General features: G+C 34.7%; 2 protein-coding genes across 2 annotated transcripts; one reads left to right on the top strand and one right to left on the bottom strand.

Moving 5' to 3' along the window:
- Positions 1-298: 298 nt before the first annotated feature.
- ssrp1b (structure specific recognition protein 1b) lies at positions 299-14587 on the bottom strand. The gene is made up of 18 exons (XM_051112415.1): positions 14490-14587; positions 14011-14110; positions 13745-13930; positions 13533-13638; positions 11835-12028; positions 11247-11347; positions 11024-11153; positions 10808-10911; positions 10365-10493; positions 8515-8736; positions 7924-7996; positions 7107-7239; positions 5802-5847; positions 3966-4089; positions 3633-3800; positions 3416-3513; positions 3098-3272; positions 299-1698 (listed from the first exon to the last, which is right to left on the bottom strand). The coding sequence occupies exons 2-18, from the start codon at positions 14062-14064 to the stop codon at positions 1633-1635; spliced, it is 2109 nt and encodes a 702-aa protein (XP_050968372.1). The 5' UTR covers positions 14065-14110; positions 14490-14587; the 3' UTR covers positions 299-1632.
- pold4 (DNA polymerase delta 4, accessory subunit) lies at positions 14585-16088 on the top strand. The gene is made up of 5 exons (XM_051112901.1): positions 14585-14734; positions 15195-15296; positions 15435-15524; positions 15698-15809; positions 15922-16088. Exons 2-5 carry the CDS (start codon positions 15197-15199, stop codon positions 15944-15946), a joined length of 327 nt encoding a protein of 108 aa, XP_050968858.1. The 5' UTR covers positions 14585-14734; positions 15195-15196; the 3' UTR covers positions 15947-16088.
- The last annotated feature ends 392 nt before the right edge of the window (positions 16089-16480 follow it).

Here is a 16480-nt window from a genome sequence, read left to right as displayed (position 1 = left end):
AGCTAACACAGACTCTTGAGATGTTGGCTTTTTACTATGCTTAAATCCTTTTACTGTTAATGCAACCACATTAACTTAAAAACCACACTACATTTCCGATAACATTCCACAGGAGAACTGATGAGCATGTGTTAGAATATTTCACGCTTTCTGCTCGTTGTCTGTGAGAACATGATTGTTTGTGAGTTATCTCTCTCCTCCCTTCTGTTCTCCCTTTTTGTCTCTTTTCCTCTCCTTATGCTTTTATGATTACACCCCTTGTTTTTAATCTGTTCTACATATGGTTAGTTTGAATAACAGGATGAATTTAGGAAGTTATTGTACACCCACATTTATTTCTGATATTTCATTATATGCACAATTATGTCTTTGTTTTATATGACATGCATATATTTTGGTCTAGATGCACAACACCCCTCAATATGCATATACTGTATATATACTCTTGTATTGGATCAATAAAGTCGAAGTAAGGAAATACAAAACTTGTGTCTGTCTCTTGCTTTTTTCATTTTGGGAGACTGAGAATATTCTGGTGGCAACCAGAAATAACAGGTCACATGTTTTAACAGCATGTGAACAAGTAAACGTGAAACGTTGAATTGCTTTTTTTCACTACATTATGAATATTCCCTGGAGTCATAAATTCATGATTATTTTTAATTAATAATTTCTTAAAAACAAGTACAATTTAAAATGTAGATTTTTTTAAATGTTACAACAAACGCGTATAACTGGTCATGTGTGTGAACAAAATACTGTATAAAATAAATGGTGAGCTCAGAACAAAATAAAACATTATGAATACAAGATGAATACAAATGTAGAAAAGATTTTTACATTTAAGAGAATTTTCATAAGTTGTCATTCAAATGCAAGTACCTAGAGCAAGCTCAATAGATGTGTGAAGATACAGAGTCTGTTGTGGTTGGAAAGCAGCACTGTAAAATATAGCTACAAACAGAAAAACATAGTGATACCAACAAGGACAGGACAACATAAAATACACACTATTTTAAAAGAATAGATCACCAAAACTCTCCCACACAATTACAATAAATACAGAACGAAGCATAAATCCTTCAAAAAGAACAAAAAAACAATCAGCAGTACCATAAAAATGGTCTGATTCATAAACATTCAAACCTATTTTGTGAATTGAATTAGCTGATTTACTGAAATGATTTAGCTCAAAAGAACAATTTGTCGATGTCTGCGGAGCCAAAGAAAGCTAAGGTGCGTAATATAGTGTACTAGTCATATGGACTGATTTTATTATACCTTTGTGTCTTAAAAAGCTCTAGTCCTCATTCATTGTAATTGCATGGAAATCACCAAAAATATTGGCAAAATCTGTTTTTTTCCACAGAAGAAAAAGTCCTATGAGTTTGGAGCAGCATGATTGTAAGTAAATAATGACAGAATTTTCATCTTTGGGTGAACTATTCCTTTAAGGTCAACACTACCGAAGGTATATACACAAGTGTTTATGAACGTCTTGACAAACTAAAACAAAACTTGAAGATGTAATAAGTACTATCAGGATTGCATCAGGTCATGTACACTATAATGATGAGAGTGAAATAGTGCTGTCTTCCACTCCCCTTTTAATGTGTCTGTTATCAGTGTCTTTTAGTCTGAGCCGGACTCTTCAGAGCTGGGTGGTGTGCTGACCACTTCCTCTTCATCATCAGACCCCTGCATAAAATAATAGCACACACAGAAAATGACAGGGAGACAATGAATTTAATTTTTCTAATACCTGCTGGTGTAAGATCAAAACTGAACTAAGAAAATCAAATCAAACAGACAAAAAGTGTCAAGAATTCTGGATGCATTAACCAGGCACAGCATGCATTAGAATACTAAGTAGAGTGCATGAGCGCAAATAAATATAGTCACTGATTGTAAATATTACACACAAATATCCATTTCATATAAAACTAAAAGTTTTTTAACTATTAAATAAGAATCTAAATATTTAATATCTATATTTAACCTAAATCAGTGTGAACTAATTATTATACTACTGCCAATATGCCGATGTGCTGCTGTGAGTATTTAAAGGATTAGTTCATTACCAGAACAAAACCCCCTTGTCATCCAAGATGTTCATGTCTTTCTTTCTTCAGCTGTACAGAAATTATGTTTTTTGAGGAAAACATTTCAGGATTTCTCTCCATATAGTGGACTTCAATGGTGCCCCCAAGTTTGAACTTCCAAAATGCAGTTTAAATGCAGCTTTAAATGGCATTTAATCTTCTTTGCATGTTCACTTTGTAAACTCGGGGTCAGTACTTCTGTGGCGATGTAGAATGATTTTGAAGTTGGAGGACAAAATGAGATGGGAGTTTTTCGACATACAGTATTGAACCGGACGCATACGCATCGCAGAGCTAGACAAGTCAAGCATTTGTGGCTAAAAAGTGTATAAATATTAACTAATTTAAGAAAACATCCGATCGTTTTGCTAGATAAGACCCTTCTACCTCAGTTGGGACCCTTTGAAGCTGTATTTAAACTGCATTTTGGAAGTTCAAACTCGGGACACCATAGAAGTCCACTATATGGAGAACATTCCTGAAATGTTTTCCTCAAAAAACATAATTTCTTTACGAGTGAAGAAAGACAGACATGAACATCTTGGATGAAAAGGGGGTGAGTAAATTATAAAAAGAAGTGAACTAATCCTTTAAGACACACTGTTGCTGCATAACTAGCATATATAATAACTGTAGCAGATCTATACAGGTGGAGCTGGGGAGGTGGAGGGTTTCAGAGGAACTTTGAAAGCATGCTGCGAAATGCTCTAGTGAATGTTAACCAGCCATTTAAATGTAAAGCAGCACGTTTTTTGTCTGGGTACGTAACATGAACCAATCAGCTTGTGCCAAGTAATTTAATGCTGTGAATATCATCAGTTTGTGTTAATGAACCATCGACCTGCGCCATCTACGCGTCAATCTTTTTCTGAGCAGCCACCTATAAATTTACCTGCCGGTGAAGATACTATTGTAAACACTGTTGCTCTAACTATGTTGATGAATGAAAGAGTTTCCATTGCATAAACAATTTTAAGTTTGTGTTAGTGTGTTACCTTGCGCTTCCGTCCCTTTCCTTTGTCTGACTCTGATGAGCTCTCCTCACTGGATATGAACTCTCGACTCTTAAAGCTGTCATTGCCTGTAGCTCGCTCCTTCTCTTTTTCCCTACCACCACCTGACTTCCGTTTTCTCTTTTCTTCATTCTTCCCTCCTTTCTTCTTCCTCTCCCTTCAAGAATGAAATGTGGGGAAATAATGAGAAATAGCCAAATTACCTCATTCTAATATCACAATTTGAAACAACAGGTTAGTGAGTAAATGACAGAATATTTATTTTGTAATAAATTTTTAAGTTGTAAATATGTTAAGTACTTTTTTGAGCTGCCTGAAGAGCCTCCTCCACTCTCCTTGTACTCTCTCATTGCTCGATCGTACTCTTTCTTTGCTTCCTCTGCTTTTCTGTCCCACTCCTGGTGGAAAAATGAAATATCAGTTCAAGCTCAAAGTGAGACAGAAGGTAGAAACAATCTAAAGCATAAGCATTGTTGAAAGTCCAGTGAATGTGCCAATGGTAAAAAGCATATGTCACCTCTTTTTTGTCTTTGCTAAGTTGTTTCCACATTTCTCCAGCCTTTTTGGAAATTTCTGTGATAGAGATGCCCGGGTTCTCTGATTTAATGCGGTCTCTGCTAGCATTCAGCCAGATCATGTAGGCGCTCATTGGTCTCTTGGGGGCGCTGCTGTCTTTTACCTTTTTCTACAGACAAGAACACACAAAGTAACATTGAATTTGAGAGTAAAAAAAACAACAAAAAACAAAAAACCTATTGCCATGCAACCGCAAATACTTAAATAAGTCTAAATAACCAATGTACAAACCGTCACTTACATGTTATATCCTTCCCTCTTGTCTCTTTCTCACCTCTTTCTTTCGTGGTTTTCTTTCTTTTACAAATTTAGCTTTCTTGGCTGGTTTCTTCTTCCGATCACCATCACTGTCCCCATCTTCAGCGCTGCTTTCACTGGCAGAGGCTTTACTGTCATACCTGACACACAAATAAGACTTAATAATCACGTTTACCATTAAATAAAAGTTTGAACTAGATTTTGTAGGTTTTTTTTTTTTGCCGGTTTGTAAGGTTTGCTAGGCAAAACCCGCAAGTCTCTCCTCAACAAGCCATGTGATTTGAAATATCAAGAGGTATTAAAGGTAATCCCAGGTATTAAGACTTGTACGGCTTAATACAACATAAATTATGTCTTTTACTGAAATATGTAGTAGAAAACCCCTGAAAGATTTACGCAATTTTAAAAATCTGCATCATTTATGCATATTTTGGGAGGGGTGCCATTATTTCAATGATGTAAAATGGTTGACTGTTGCTATTTTTACCACAACACAACTTGGAAAATAAAATACTAATACTGTGTGGCTTTTGGTTGTAATGAGATGCCATCCTGGCAGGATGTAAACATGTAGACGCTTGTTGTGACGCAGCAGACAATGAAGGAGTCTCTCTGCGTGGATTTGATTCAGCGGTGTTTAGACTCCTTGTGGGGAAAATGGATAGTATGGCACTTGGCTTAAAGGAGAAGTCCACTTCCAGAACAACAATTTACAGATAATGTACTAACCCCCTTGTCATCCAAGATGTCCATGTCTTTCTTTCTTCAGTAGTAAAGAAATTATGTTTTTTGAGGAAAACAGGATTTTTCTCCATATAATGGACTGCTATGGTGCCATGAGTTTAAACTTGGGGCACCACAGCAGTCCGTATCTGTAAATTGCTGTTCTGGAAGTGAACTTCTCCTTTAAGCATAATCTCATATCCATAGCCACCTGTAAGCTCTTTCAGTAGCTGTCAGGGTTCCCATGGGTCCTTGAAATCCTTGAAAGTTAATCTGAAAAAAAAAAATTCAAGGCCCTGGAAAGTTTTTGAAAATAAACATGTATAGATACTGGTACTTGAAAGTGCTTGAATTTACTTGTGCAAGAAATTCCATATTATTCCCTCCGGTCCACTAATATTATTTCGGCAACACTTCGTGGCTTATGCATACTAGCTTGCTTGATTTATGTTAGTTACGTGTATTGAAGTGTTACGTAAGTGTTTCCCGCGTGAGGTGCTTTGTGTTGTCCATTGAATAAAATAAAATGCTTCGAATAAAATGCTTTTTTGCATAGTTGTGTTTGACACTAAAAACTGTAAGAATCGTACAAGGTAACACGATGTAACCTTGCTCTCACTTGAAATGTGTCCCCACATTAAGTCCTTGAATTTGAGGGCATTGGACCTGGAAAGTCTTTGAAAGTTCCTTGAGTTTGAAGTTAACCTAGGTGTGGGAAAACCTGAGCTGTGGTCAATGTATCAGTATTTTCTTTTCCAAATTGTTTTGCGGTAAAATAGCAATAGGTAGCACCAGTAGCTCACAAGTACAACCATTTCACATAATCAAAATAATGGTGACCCCCATAGTCCAAAATATGGATAAAACAATGTGGATTTTTTAAATACTGTAAATCTTTCATGAGTTTTCTACTATATATTTCAGTACGAGACATCATTTATATTATATTTATGTCTCTAATATCTTAATACCCGGGAATCCCTTTAAATGATGCAGCACAAACTACACACCAAAGCTCAATACTTACATTTAGGAGTTTGTTCAGGTATAAGAAAAAGTAATGATAACTTTGACTGTTTGGCTAGCACCACTAATTAAAATTGTGGCATATCAACACAAAGCCTCTTACTCCTCAGCAATTTCATCGTCTTCTTCTCCAGGATTAAAAGACTCATCTAAAAAAAAGGTCAAATGTTAATTTTTCACACAAAACATATTTCTATCAGCCAAGGCAGTAACATTTTTGACATCTAAATACCTGCACCTTTTGTGCCACAATACGAATAATTTCTTTCACAATAACAACATTTATCAGTAAAATATAATTATTTTTGTTGGAACATTTCAGATACCACTGACATTTCACAATTATGGAAGCCCATTTCTGCCACTGAATAATAAAATAAAAAAGGTCATTGCGACTTTTTAATCACACAATTCTGACTTTTTTTCTTGCAATTCCAAGTTTACATCTCGCAGGTCTGACTTTTTTCTCAGAATTATTTCATATAAACTCGCAATTCTGACTTTTTTTTTCAGAACTGTAAGATATAAATGCACAACTGCAAGTGTCATAATTGCTAGATATAAAGTCATAATTGCGGGATATAAACTCACAGTTGCGAGAATATAAACATGCAATTCAGTTTTTTTTCACGCTATTGGGAATTTGTATCTCGCAATTCTGACTATTTTTTTGCACTTGCGAGTTTGTATCACGTATCTCTGACTTTATAACTTGCAATTGTGAGTTTATATCATGCAATTGTGACTTTATTTCTCAAAACTGCAACTTTATATCTCGTAATTCTGACTTCATAACTTGCAATTGTGAGTTTATATCATGCAATTGCGACTTTATTTCTCCGAATTGCATGATATGAAAAAAAATTTGAATTGTGAGATAAGTCACAATAACCTTTTTTTTATTTTTTATTCAGTGGCAGAAACGAGCTTCCATACACAATTCTCAACACTAATTCTGATATCACAAATAAAAAAACAATACTAGTGTAAATAACATCAATAAAAAGTTCTAAAGCTTACAGCAGAATAGTAAATAGTCCTCAATAAAATAAGAACAAAAATCTAAATTAAAAGCAATAGAATAAATCAATGCAACAGTACAAACACACAACTAAAAATAAAGTGCTTTAAGTTTTTCATACAGTTCTATCTAAAAAAATAAATACTACAGAAACTGAAGTACATATTTGAGTATCTTATTATTGAGTATCATATTTTTGTGCCATTTTACATGCTTATCGCATTTAAAATGGCAAGGCCTAAAAACTCAAAACCTTTGTGATGGTGCATCATTACAAAATAACATGAATACAAATGAGACTATTGTGATTATTGTGTTTTTGCTGTCATCCAAAAACAAAATCATATTTAGCTTGCCAACTGATTGGCTCAGAGAGCTGTCACTCACCACTCTCGCCCTCAGAGTCGTCACTGTCGTTGGCCTCCTCACGGATCTTGCCTTCTTCTTTCATGCGCTCCAGGTATGCGTCATGCTGGTCGTCGTCAGAGTCACTGTACATGTCATCATTACCTTTCATACCCTGACAGAGTACAAACAAAAATGATATCAAAATGCAATATCAAAATGTCATTGCAAAGTTAGTATTTGTAACAAAAGCAGACAGAGGAAAGCCCTCTCCAAGCAAAAGATCTCAAACCCACTCATGTTTTCATACTCACCAGCCTTTCTCTCTCACACAAAGACATTCATATAAGCAATCAGTGTTAACTCATTCAAAAGCACTCCCTGAAGCAATGCTGTCTCACAGCACACAGAATTATCCAGCATACAAAAGGCTTTCTCGTAAAGTGACCACAGAATTATATTCAGATTTCATACAAAACACCATTGCGGTCTTAATGAAAGTCTGTGTGATCTGAACACAGCATTACGCCGGTCAAATCATAATCAGCAGTGAGCCTTTCCCCCTTTTGGTGAATGAGACATCTGCTTCAAGCCATCAAAGATAAGAAAGAACATATTTGACATTTGGTTGTGATTGAGACACGCAAACAAACACCATGCAAGCAAGTTTATAGGAGCACCGACACCAGACCAAACCGCAGAGCAATACCAACCTTTTTCTACATGAAAACAAAACAGACATACACCACAAACACAAAGAGTAGAATAAATGTCCGTTCACTGTGTGAGGGGTCTATGAACATGTGCGGATGAATATGATGTACTGCTTGACAAGAAGCAAGAAGGGCTTTGGACGTACCTCTTTGAAGCCTCTGTTCTTGATGCTTAATTTCTTAGCATTGACAAAGTCAAAGAGCTTCCCATATTCCTCCCTGGAAAAGAAGGTAGAGGCAGATTAAATATTCTCCAGTGTTTTTTGTCTACACAAAGGTCACAGAAAGTCATACAGGTTTGGAATGACATGAGAATGAGTAAATAATGAAGAATTTTTGGGTAACTATCCCTTTAAGTGTTGTTTTTCACACAGTATGATGTGATTAACTGATGCCTTGGTGTATTGATTCAATCGTAATGCACGTCAAACTGAAAATACTTTAATGTGCATAAAGTAGCTTTGATTTTTTCCCCTTAACATCTAATGTTTAAGGGGTCAGGTCACTAAAAGAGAGAGGCTCTTTTACTCCAGTATGAGACAAAACAAATAAAATCACCACAAAGAGGCAGTCCAGACTTTCAGTGGCAGATTGGGGGAAGTGCTCAAGGACATAATGGCAGGAAGTGGCTTAAAGAGGATATGGACACTGTGGGCTTTTCATTACTAGTGTGGTCTGGTTCCCACAAAGCTATGTTCTCGACAATTCGACAAGACTAGCATTGGGCTCATGGGTACCTCTCGATGCTGCTGAAGGTATATTGATTTCCCTGTTTGGTCTCGATCTCGAAATCAAAGGAGCGGGTGGTTGTGGTTCCACGAGCAAAGTTCACGCAGGCGATCTCCTCAAAGCGCAGGTGCACTGGGGGCTTGTGTACGTAGATGAAACCTCTTTCCAGAGGATACAACAGCCCTGAACTGGCCTTATATGAACATGTTATACACTGCGCACCTGAGTGACTGTAGAGAAGAGAGACAAAGAAAATGACATTGGAAGGTGTTTTCACAAAAAAGCATGCTTCACTGAATTTGTATAGATATTACTGTTTGATGTACTACATTACTCCAGATGTCTGAAACTTTAAAAAATGCACTACACTGTCAAATGTGACGAATGTGACATTATATACAATAATTGATGCTTTTCTATTTATCAAAGAATCCTGAAAAAATAGTATATCATGGTTTCAAGAAACATATTTAGCAGTACAGCTGTTTTCAACATTGATAATAATAGAAATGTTTCTAAGCACCAAATCAGCATATTGGATTGAGTTCTGAAGGATCAAGTGACAATGAAGACTGGAGTAATGATGCTGAAATTTCAGCTTTGCCATCACAGGAATACATTACATTTTAAAATATATTCAAATAGAAATCATTAGAAACTCAAAGTAAAAGAGGCTTTCAAAAACCGAAATATTAAATATAACCGATCCCAAACTTTTGAATGGTACTATATCTGAATCTTTTGTACAAATTAATGTTATAAAATAAATCAGGAAGGTTTGCTGAAATAGCATTTTATCAGACATTAAGGAAGAGCACTTTGGTGTATATTTTATTACATTTATATATGTATTTTATACTCTTTAATGTTTAAAAACAATATTAACAATATGTGAACTGTCAGTCAAAAGTTTTTGAACGGCAGTATTTTAAATGTTTTTTGCAGAAGTCTCTTCTACTCAACAAGCCCACATTAAGTACAGCAAAAACACACACAAAAAAATATATATATTTTTACTATTTAAAATAACTGCTTTCTATATGAACAGATTTTAAAATGTTATTCATATGATTTCAAAGCAGATTTTTTAGTATCATTACTTAAGTCACATGATCCTTCAGAAATCACTGTAATATTCTGATTTCCTGCTCAAAAAACATTTATTATTATTATTATGTTAAAAACAGCTAAGTAGATTTTTTTCAGGTTTCTTTGATGACTAGAAAATTCAGAAGACAGCATTTATCTGAAATAGAAATCTTTTGTAACATTATAAATGTCTTTATCATAACTTTATCATTTAAAGCATCCTTGCTAAATAAAAGTATTATTTTCTATAATCCTCCCTTCCCCCCCATATTATATATATATATATATATATATATATATATATAAACTGATAAACTGTTTTAAATATTGATAATAATGTAATACAAAATGTTCCTTGAACAGCAAATCGGCATATTAGAATGATTTCTGAAGGATCATGTGACACTGCAGAATGAAGTAATGATGTTGGAAATTTAGCTTTGATCACAGGAATAAATTACATTTTAAAATATATTCAAATAGAAAGCAGTTATTTTAAACAGTAAAAATATTTCACAATATTACTGCTTTTGCTGTATTTTGGATCAAATAAATGCAGGCTTGGTAAGCAGAAGAGACTTCTTTAAAAAACATAAAAAACATTGTAAAACTTTTGACTGGTAGTGTAAATGTAGATATATATTGTTTTGTTTAGAATAAAGGTAATTTATACTTTTTACTCAAAAAAAATATTTTTGCTAATTTTTTTAAATATATTTTCCCCCCCAGTATTTTACTGAAACTTTTTACCAGTGTATATATGTTTTACCCTTGGAAATTTCCAGGCACTGTGATCTTCCTGTTGACCAGGGCCTTCATGACTCTGCTGACCATCTCATAGAGAGAGCCAGACATGTTTTTATGAAGCTTCCCCTCAAAACGTCTCTCCACCTCATCCCTGCAGAACATAAAAGAGCAACACACTTTGAAGAATGAGTGTAAATGATGGGATAAATAGGATAAATACATCTGCTACAGTAAATGATTTCTTGCTCTAAATTTCATCAACCTTGCTGAAGTGAAAGAAAGCGCTTCAGGGAGAGTGATTTTTTGGGTAACATACAGAAAATACCTTAACATAACTGCACCCACAAAATTAATTTCTCTTTGGTATCTGCTTTTAGTCTTGGCAGCAAATGCAAAGAGTTTATTTCTGACATCCATCACATCCTTCAGTGTCCCTCATTCTCTGTCTCTCTCGCTCTCACTCACTCATTCATGTTGAGAGTGAGGTTGATATCCTCTTCTTTGGAAAACAGAAGAATGAGAAAATGATAGCGGGTTTGACCTTGTTTAATGGGCGGGTCCAGACTGATCTGAAACAGACAGGAGGTCACAGATATTAACATTAACACATGTTATATCAGGACAAAGAAAGAACCAGATAGAAAGCGAAGATTGCTTTACAGACTACCATGATGTACTCACCACAAAGAACATCTGCCGCTGGTCCTTATGAGGCAACAGGAAAAGGCGCAGCACTGTGGTGTATGGAATCTTGTAGTCAAACGTCTTACCATGCAGATGAAGGAATGTCGGATAAATACGGATATCGTACCTACAGAGAGCAAAAACCATTAAACTTTGCCAGTACACATAATATTTTAATAAGAAAACAAAAAGATGTGAGGTAATGTGTATGTATATATACCTGCCCCTAGGTGTGAGGCACTGCAACTCTCTAAAGATACACACAGCATCTCCTGTAGCTTGGATGACATCTGCCTTTGACAAAATGTTCTGAGCAAATGCCTAAAACAGCAGAGAAGAGTACTGTGACCTCATTTTTCATTTTAAGTGGCCTTTACGAATGCAAAGATTTTACATTGGTGCTCTAACTGGGGTCCATAGAAAGGTTTAGAGAAAAGCTGTGTAATAATAATAATAAATACATTTAAAAAAAAAAATAACTAAAATAATATTATAATTTAAAAAAAATAAATCTAACAGTACAGTACTATAAAAAGCAATACAACAAAAGAAACTAAACATTTTTCTAATAATATTTTACACATTTATAATATGCTTTTTTTTATTAAATTAAATTGGGTCTTTTTACATTAAACTGTATAGCTTAATTTTAGGATGGTTGTCCCTCACACCAGAATAATCATATTTGGGGTCATCTAAAAGATTGAAAACCCCTGCTTTATTATCATGTTATGATTACAACTTTGTAAACTATGCCATCTGTTGGTCACTGTTAGGTAGTGGCGCACACACAAGCATGCACACTTACCTCCACAGGGTCTGAACCCTCGTCTCCTGTGGTGGGTGGGACGTAGAAGCGCACCTCCATGAGGGATACCTCTGTGTCATCATTCTGATGAAACTCCACAGTGACCTCGTTCTTTCCCGTCGCACACTGGGATACACTGGCGAGCGGAATCTCAAACGCAGGACTGTCATTTACCTCAAATGAAAGCAACGGCCCTGAAAAGCCACAGAAGGGCAAAATGTTTCATACTTGGATATGGCAGTGAAAATACATTTTCAAGCTACGTTTATTAAAATGTAAACCTGGTTAGTTATTAACAGTTTTCTGTTACTTCTATTAATTATTATGCATTGATTTATTGTTTCACTGATGCCGGCGTTTTAGAAAGCAGGGTGGCCGACAGCCGATATAAAGCTATTAAACGATATCACAGTATTTCATTTTAAAGATTCTTATAACAATTGCTGTAATTACATTTGTATTTTTTTCTTTACCAAATTAGAAATAAATAATTCAGAAATTAATCAGTATGAAAAAGTCATTTAAACTTGATTTAAAAATAAACTTTTTTTTAAGATTTATATTTACCTATGCTTGATTCTGTCATTTTATTATAGTATCCTTTATGAAAAAAATAACTGAATAAACATCTGTGTGCACTGTAAATATGACAGCACAGCATAGTGTGAAATCAAGGATTTAAAGCTGGTATATGAGGAAGTATTACAATGTTTGTCTTTCTATTATTACTTTAGTAATAATAGTAACGGTCTATTAGCAATCTAATAATATACATAATAGTAATCTATTATTACTAATAATTTAGTTAACTTAGGAACTGTTAAACAAAGTAAATTAGTAAAGAATGAGCACTCCAGATTGTCTCGCTTAGGCGACACTTATCGGCCAAAAAAGAAAAACTTGTCTCTCAATGCCAATAATTAAAAAATCCCAAATATCAGCCTATATATATATATGTGTGTGTGTGTATATATATATATATATATATATATATATATGCATATACATATATATATACTACCAGTCAAAAGTTTTCGAACAGTACGTTTTTTAAATTCTCTTCTGCTTACCAAGCCTGCATTTATTTGTCCAAAGCAGAGCAAAAGCAGTACAATTTTAAAATATTCTTACTATTTAAAATAACTGTTTTCTTTTGAATATTTTAAAATGCATTCCTGTGATCAAAGCTAAATTTTCAGCATCATTACTTATAATCCTTAAATAATCCTTCAGAAATCATTCTAACATGCTGATCTGCTGTTCAAGAAACATTTTATTGTATTATTAATATTCAAAACAGCTCAGTAATTTTTTTCAGGATTCTTTGAATAGAAAGATCCAGGAAGAAATTAAATTTTAAAATATATTAAAATAGAAAACTGTTATTTTATATAGTAAAAATATGTCATAATTTTACTGTTTTTGCTGTACTTTGGATCAAATAAATGCAGGCTTGGTGAGCAAAAGAGTTGTCTTTAAAAAACATTAAAAATCTTTTTGTGTATATGTATATCAAGGCTATATCTGTCAACTACTAATAATTTCTAGAATTTCCTATAGTGTCAAAAGCTTAATACTGTAAAAGTTATAATATTTTACCATTCATCCTACAAACCATAGAAACTTGAATTAAGGTCACTATAAAACAGTTAAACTGTACATATCTCAGAAATGGTGTTGCATTAGAAATGCACTGACCATTAAATTTAGCAGTGCCCCAATTCCAGCCCTTCACACACATATCTTTCTCAATCAGCTCCACTTTGTAGTTCGCTTTGAAGTATTCTGAGATCTTCTCAAGGTCCTGTGAATAAAAAGATAGAGAAAATTTTAAAACATGAAATGAAACAGTGGAAGGTTGGAGCAAATTGATTTATTTATACTCATTGTATTTTGTATCTCAGACTCACAGTGTCTTTGAAGCCATCATATTTGTAGATGTTTCCAGTGCTGGTGCACAGTTTGATGCCGTGACCCAGACAGACTCTCCTCCACTGGGCTTGAGTGAGTTCGGGCACCGGAATGCTGTCCACTTTTCCAGTCTTACTGTTTTTATACACCACCGTCTGCTTACTGAAGCGAAGACGGCCATCATTCTATAGAGAGAGAGATCAGCCAGACATTTTGAAGAATAACATCTCAGATTAGACACCAGACTGTTGCAGCATCTACTCACCCAGGAGCCCTTGACCTCCTGATAAATTTCATTGAATTCCAGAGTGTCATTCATGTCAGCCACTCCAGCTTAGACAGAGTGGACCTGTGACGTTCAAGAACTGCGACAGCAGAGGTAAAATCATAAATATACATCATACAGTATTCATACAGACTTGATATGAATGATAAAATTCTCCTTATTGACACTGTACCAGCACACATTTTATTACAAGCTGATTTGGATGTCATTTAAATTTGTGCTATAAAATTAGTCTGTGCGAATCTAAATATTGTGGAAAGGCACTGCAAATGGTTTTTCAAATCTAAACAAATAAATGGAGCTAGCAAAGCTACCATATTCGGGCATCAAATAGCGGCTAGTGGTTTTCTGTTTTTGTGACGAACGACACATTTTAAATTGACAGTCAGTTTCTAACAGGACTAGTTTATTTCGAACATTAGAAAACAAAATATGCGAGATATTTGAATCAGCATTACTGTTATTCGGCGAGAGGATCAAGGCCGAGTCCCGTGTGCGTAGATTTGCGGAGCGCAGCGCTTATTGTAACGCGTTCGTCATGACGCCATCACGCTCTGTGCGTAGCCACGCCCTTCCTATTGAACGTCCGTCTGTTTTGTAAACGATAGAACCACAAAGCGAAAGTTGAAAGGTTTTATTGATTCAGATTGCTGTAAACATTTGCAAATAATTTATCGTTCGGCAACATTCAAGCAGCATTCAGGTATGCCGTGATTTTCATATATGTGAATATGTGCATGTGCAATTTTGCAAAAGCCTTAGTCCAGTCGGAAGCAGTGTTGTTCGATCGATCGATAAATAAAGATGGCCTTTACTGGTCATTTAAATGCGGTTTATTTTAAACTCTCTACAAAAAGTTATTGTTTTCACTTTGTTACAAAGCTGTGCTTCTTTGTATAATGTTTGGATAGCATCTTTGACCAAAGATTTGCTTTACTGATGTTTTGATTGCCTATGAGCAAAGTGTACAAAACACTAATGTTGTTTATAAAACAACTTTATGCATTTACCACATACTTGATGAATGAGCTGAAGATGAATGTTAAAGAGTTATTGACTTATCCTCATGTTGCAAACCTGCATGACTTCAGTCAACTACATTAGTTAACACAAACTGACAATGAAACAAAAATGAAGTGGTATTTACTGTCTTTTAATTTTAGATATGACACCTAAACGTGGCCTCATAACTGACACCTTCAAGGTTGTAAAGAAGGCAAGAAGAGGTGGCAAGAGAGACAAGTCTCCTTCACCACCAGTAGCAGGTTTGTGTATGTGCATGTTTCAGTGAAATGCAGAGATGTGCAATATGTCATCATATCCCTAAACTGCAAATGATTTAAAGGAGCATGCAAATGCACCAGTGATGCAGCAGCATTTATAACAATGTTATAACTTATCAGAGCCAGAGCCCCCACAGCTGAGTGAAAAAGAAAAAGATCTACAAGAACTGAAGAAGTTCGATCTAGACTGGAAATTCGGACCATGCACAGGTACATCATTAATTTTATTAACCAATCTTTTCATTTATGGCTGTATTATTATGTAGTTTCTGTGGTCTGTAAAGGAATAAAACCTTGAATATTATTATCTGTATCACTTTGAGGTTTTCTTTTCAAGATAAAAAATAATATATAATAATAGTGTGTGTTTGTGTGTGTGTTAGGGATCAGTCGACTGCAGAGATGGGAGAGGGCAGCACTGCATGGGCTGAATCCCCCGCAGGAGATTAAAGACATTTTACTGAAGGAGAGCACTGACCCAGAGTACACACAGAGGTATTACTAGCATACACTCACATATTCTCTCTCTCCCTTTTACTCATGCATAAACAATAAAAAACCAGCCGTTGCCTGTTACTATAATGCTCACTTTCGTTCTCTGTTTCAGTCTCTGGCAAGCCTATCCGCTCTAAAAACGATGGAGAAAAGACAGAAAGATGAGAAAAGAAGAAATACTTTTGTAGTGTTTGATATGTTCTACTATGTGTGCTTTGTTTTTCATTACACTACATTTTATTAAACATTTTATACACAAAAGTTATTATTGAGTCTCTGGCATGTATTTTTTTTTACTCTCAGTTTACTCACTGTGCACCTGCTCCATCAATCATATATATACTTACATGCTTTATTTTTTATTTAATCCATATTATTAGTGTATCCTCTGTCACTTTTTATACATTACATTTACATTTTAAAAGTTCTTTATAAGCTTAAACCAATTAATGAATATGTACAAATAAGTCTGACAATATTTTAGGAGCATTTAGGTGTCCAGTATACTTCAAATATGTAAGTGTATGCCAAACAACTTTGCAGAAGCTATTACACAAGTTGGAGGCATTGTTGTTAAAATGATTGATTAATAATGATCACCTTTACTGGTGATTTTTAATACTATTTATATGAAACTGAAAATGGGCATGCTAAACAAAATTGTACTGTCT

This window comes from Labeo rohita, chromosome 1 (genome assembly GCF_022985175.1).
Source record: "Labeo rohita strain BAU-BD-2019 chromosome 1, IGBB_LRoh.1.0, whole genome shotgun sequence".
Taxonomy (NCBI): Eukaryota; Metazoa; Chordata; class Actinopteri; order Cypriniformes; family Cyprinidae; genus Labeo; species Labeo rohita.
The sequence above is the reverse complement of the archived record's forward strand: the minus strand, read 5'-3'. Positions and strand labels throughout refer to the sequence as shown.

Excerpts from the sequence above, each read along its gene's own strand:
- ssrp1b (XM_051112415.1), bottom strand. The coding sequence starts at position 14,064 with ATGAATGACACTCTGGAATTCAATGAAATTTATCAGGAGGTCAAGGGC. Across the intron at positions 11,348-11,834 it reads AGGGTTCAGACCCTGTGGAG|GCATTTGCTCAGAACATTTT; the intron begins GTAAGTGTGCAT and ends CTGCTGTTTTAG. Across the intron at positions 11,154-11,246 it reads TGCCTCACACCTAGGGGCAG|GTACGATATCCGTATTTATC; the intron begins GTATATATACAT and ends TGCTCTCTGTAG.
- pold4 (XM_051112901.1), top strand. The coding sequence starts at position 15,197 with ATGACACCTAAACGTGGCCTCATAACTGACACCTTCAAGGTTGTAAAG. Across the intron at positions 15,297-15,434 it reads TCCTTCACCACCAGTAGCAG|AGCCAGAGCCCCCACAGCTG; the intron begins GTTTGTGTATGT and ends ATAACTTATCAG. Across the intron at positions 15,810-15,921 it reads GACCCAGAGTACACACAGAG|TCTCTGGCAAGCCTATCCGC; the intron begins GTATTACTAGCA and ends TCTCTGTTTCAG.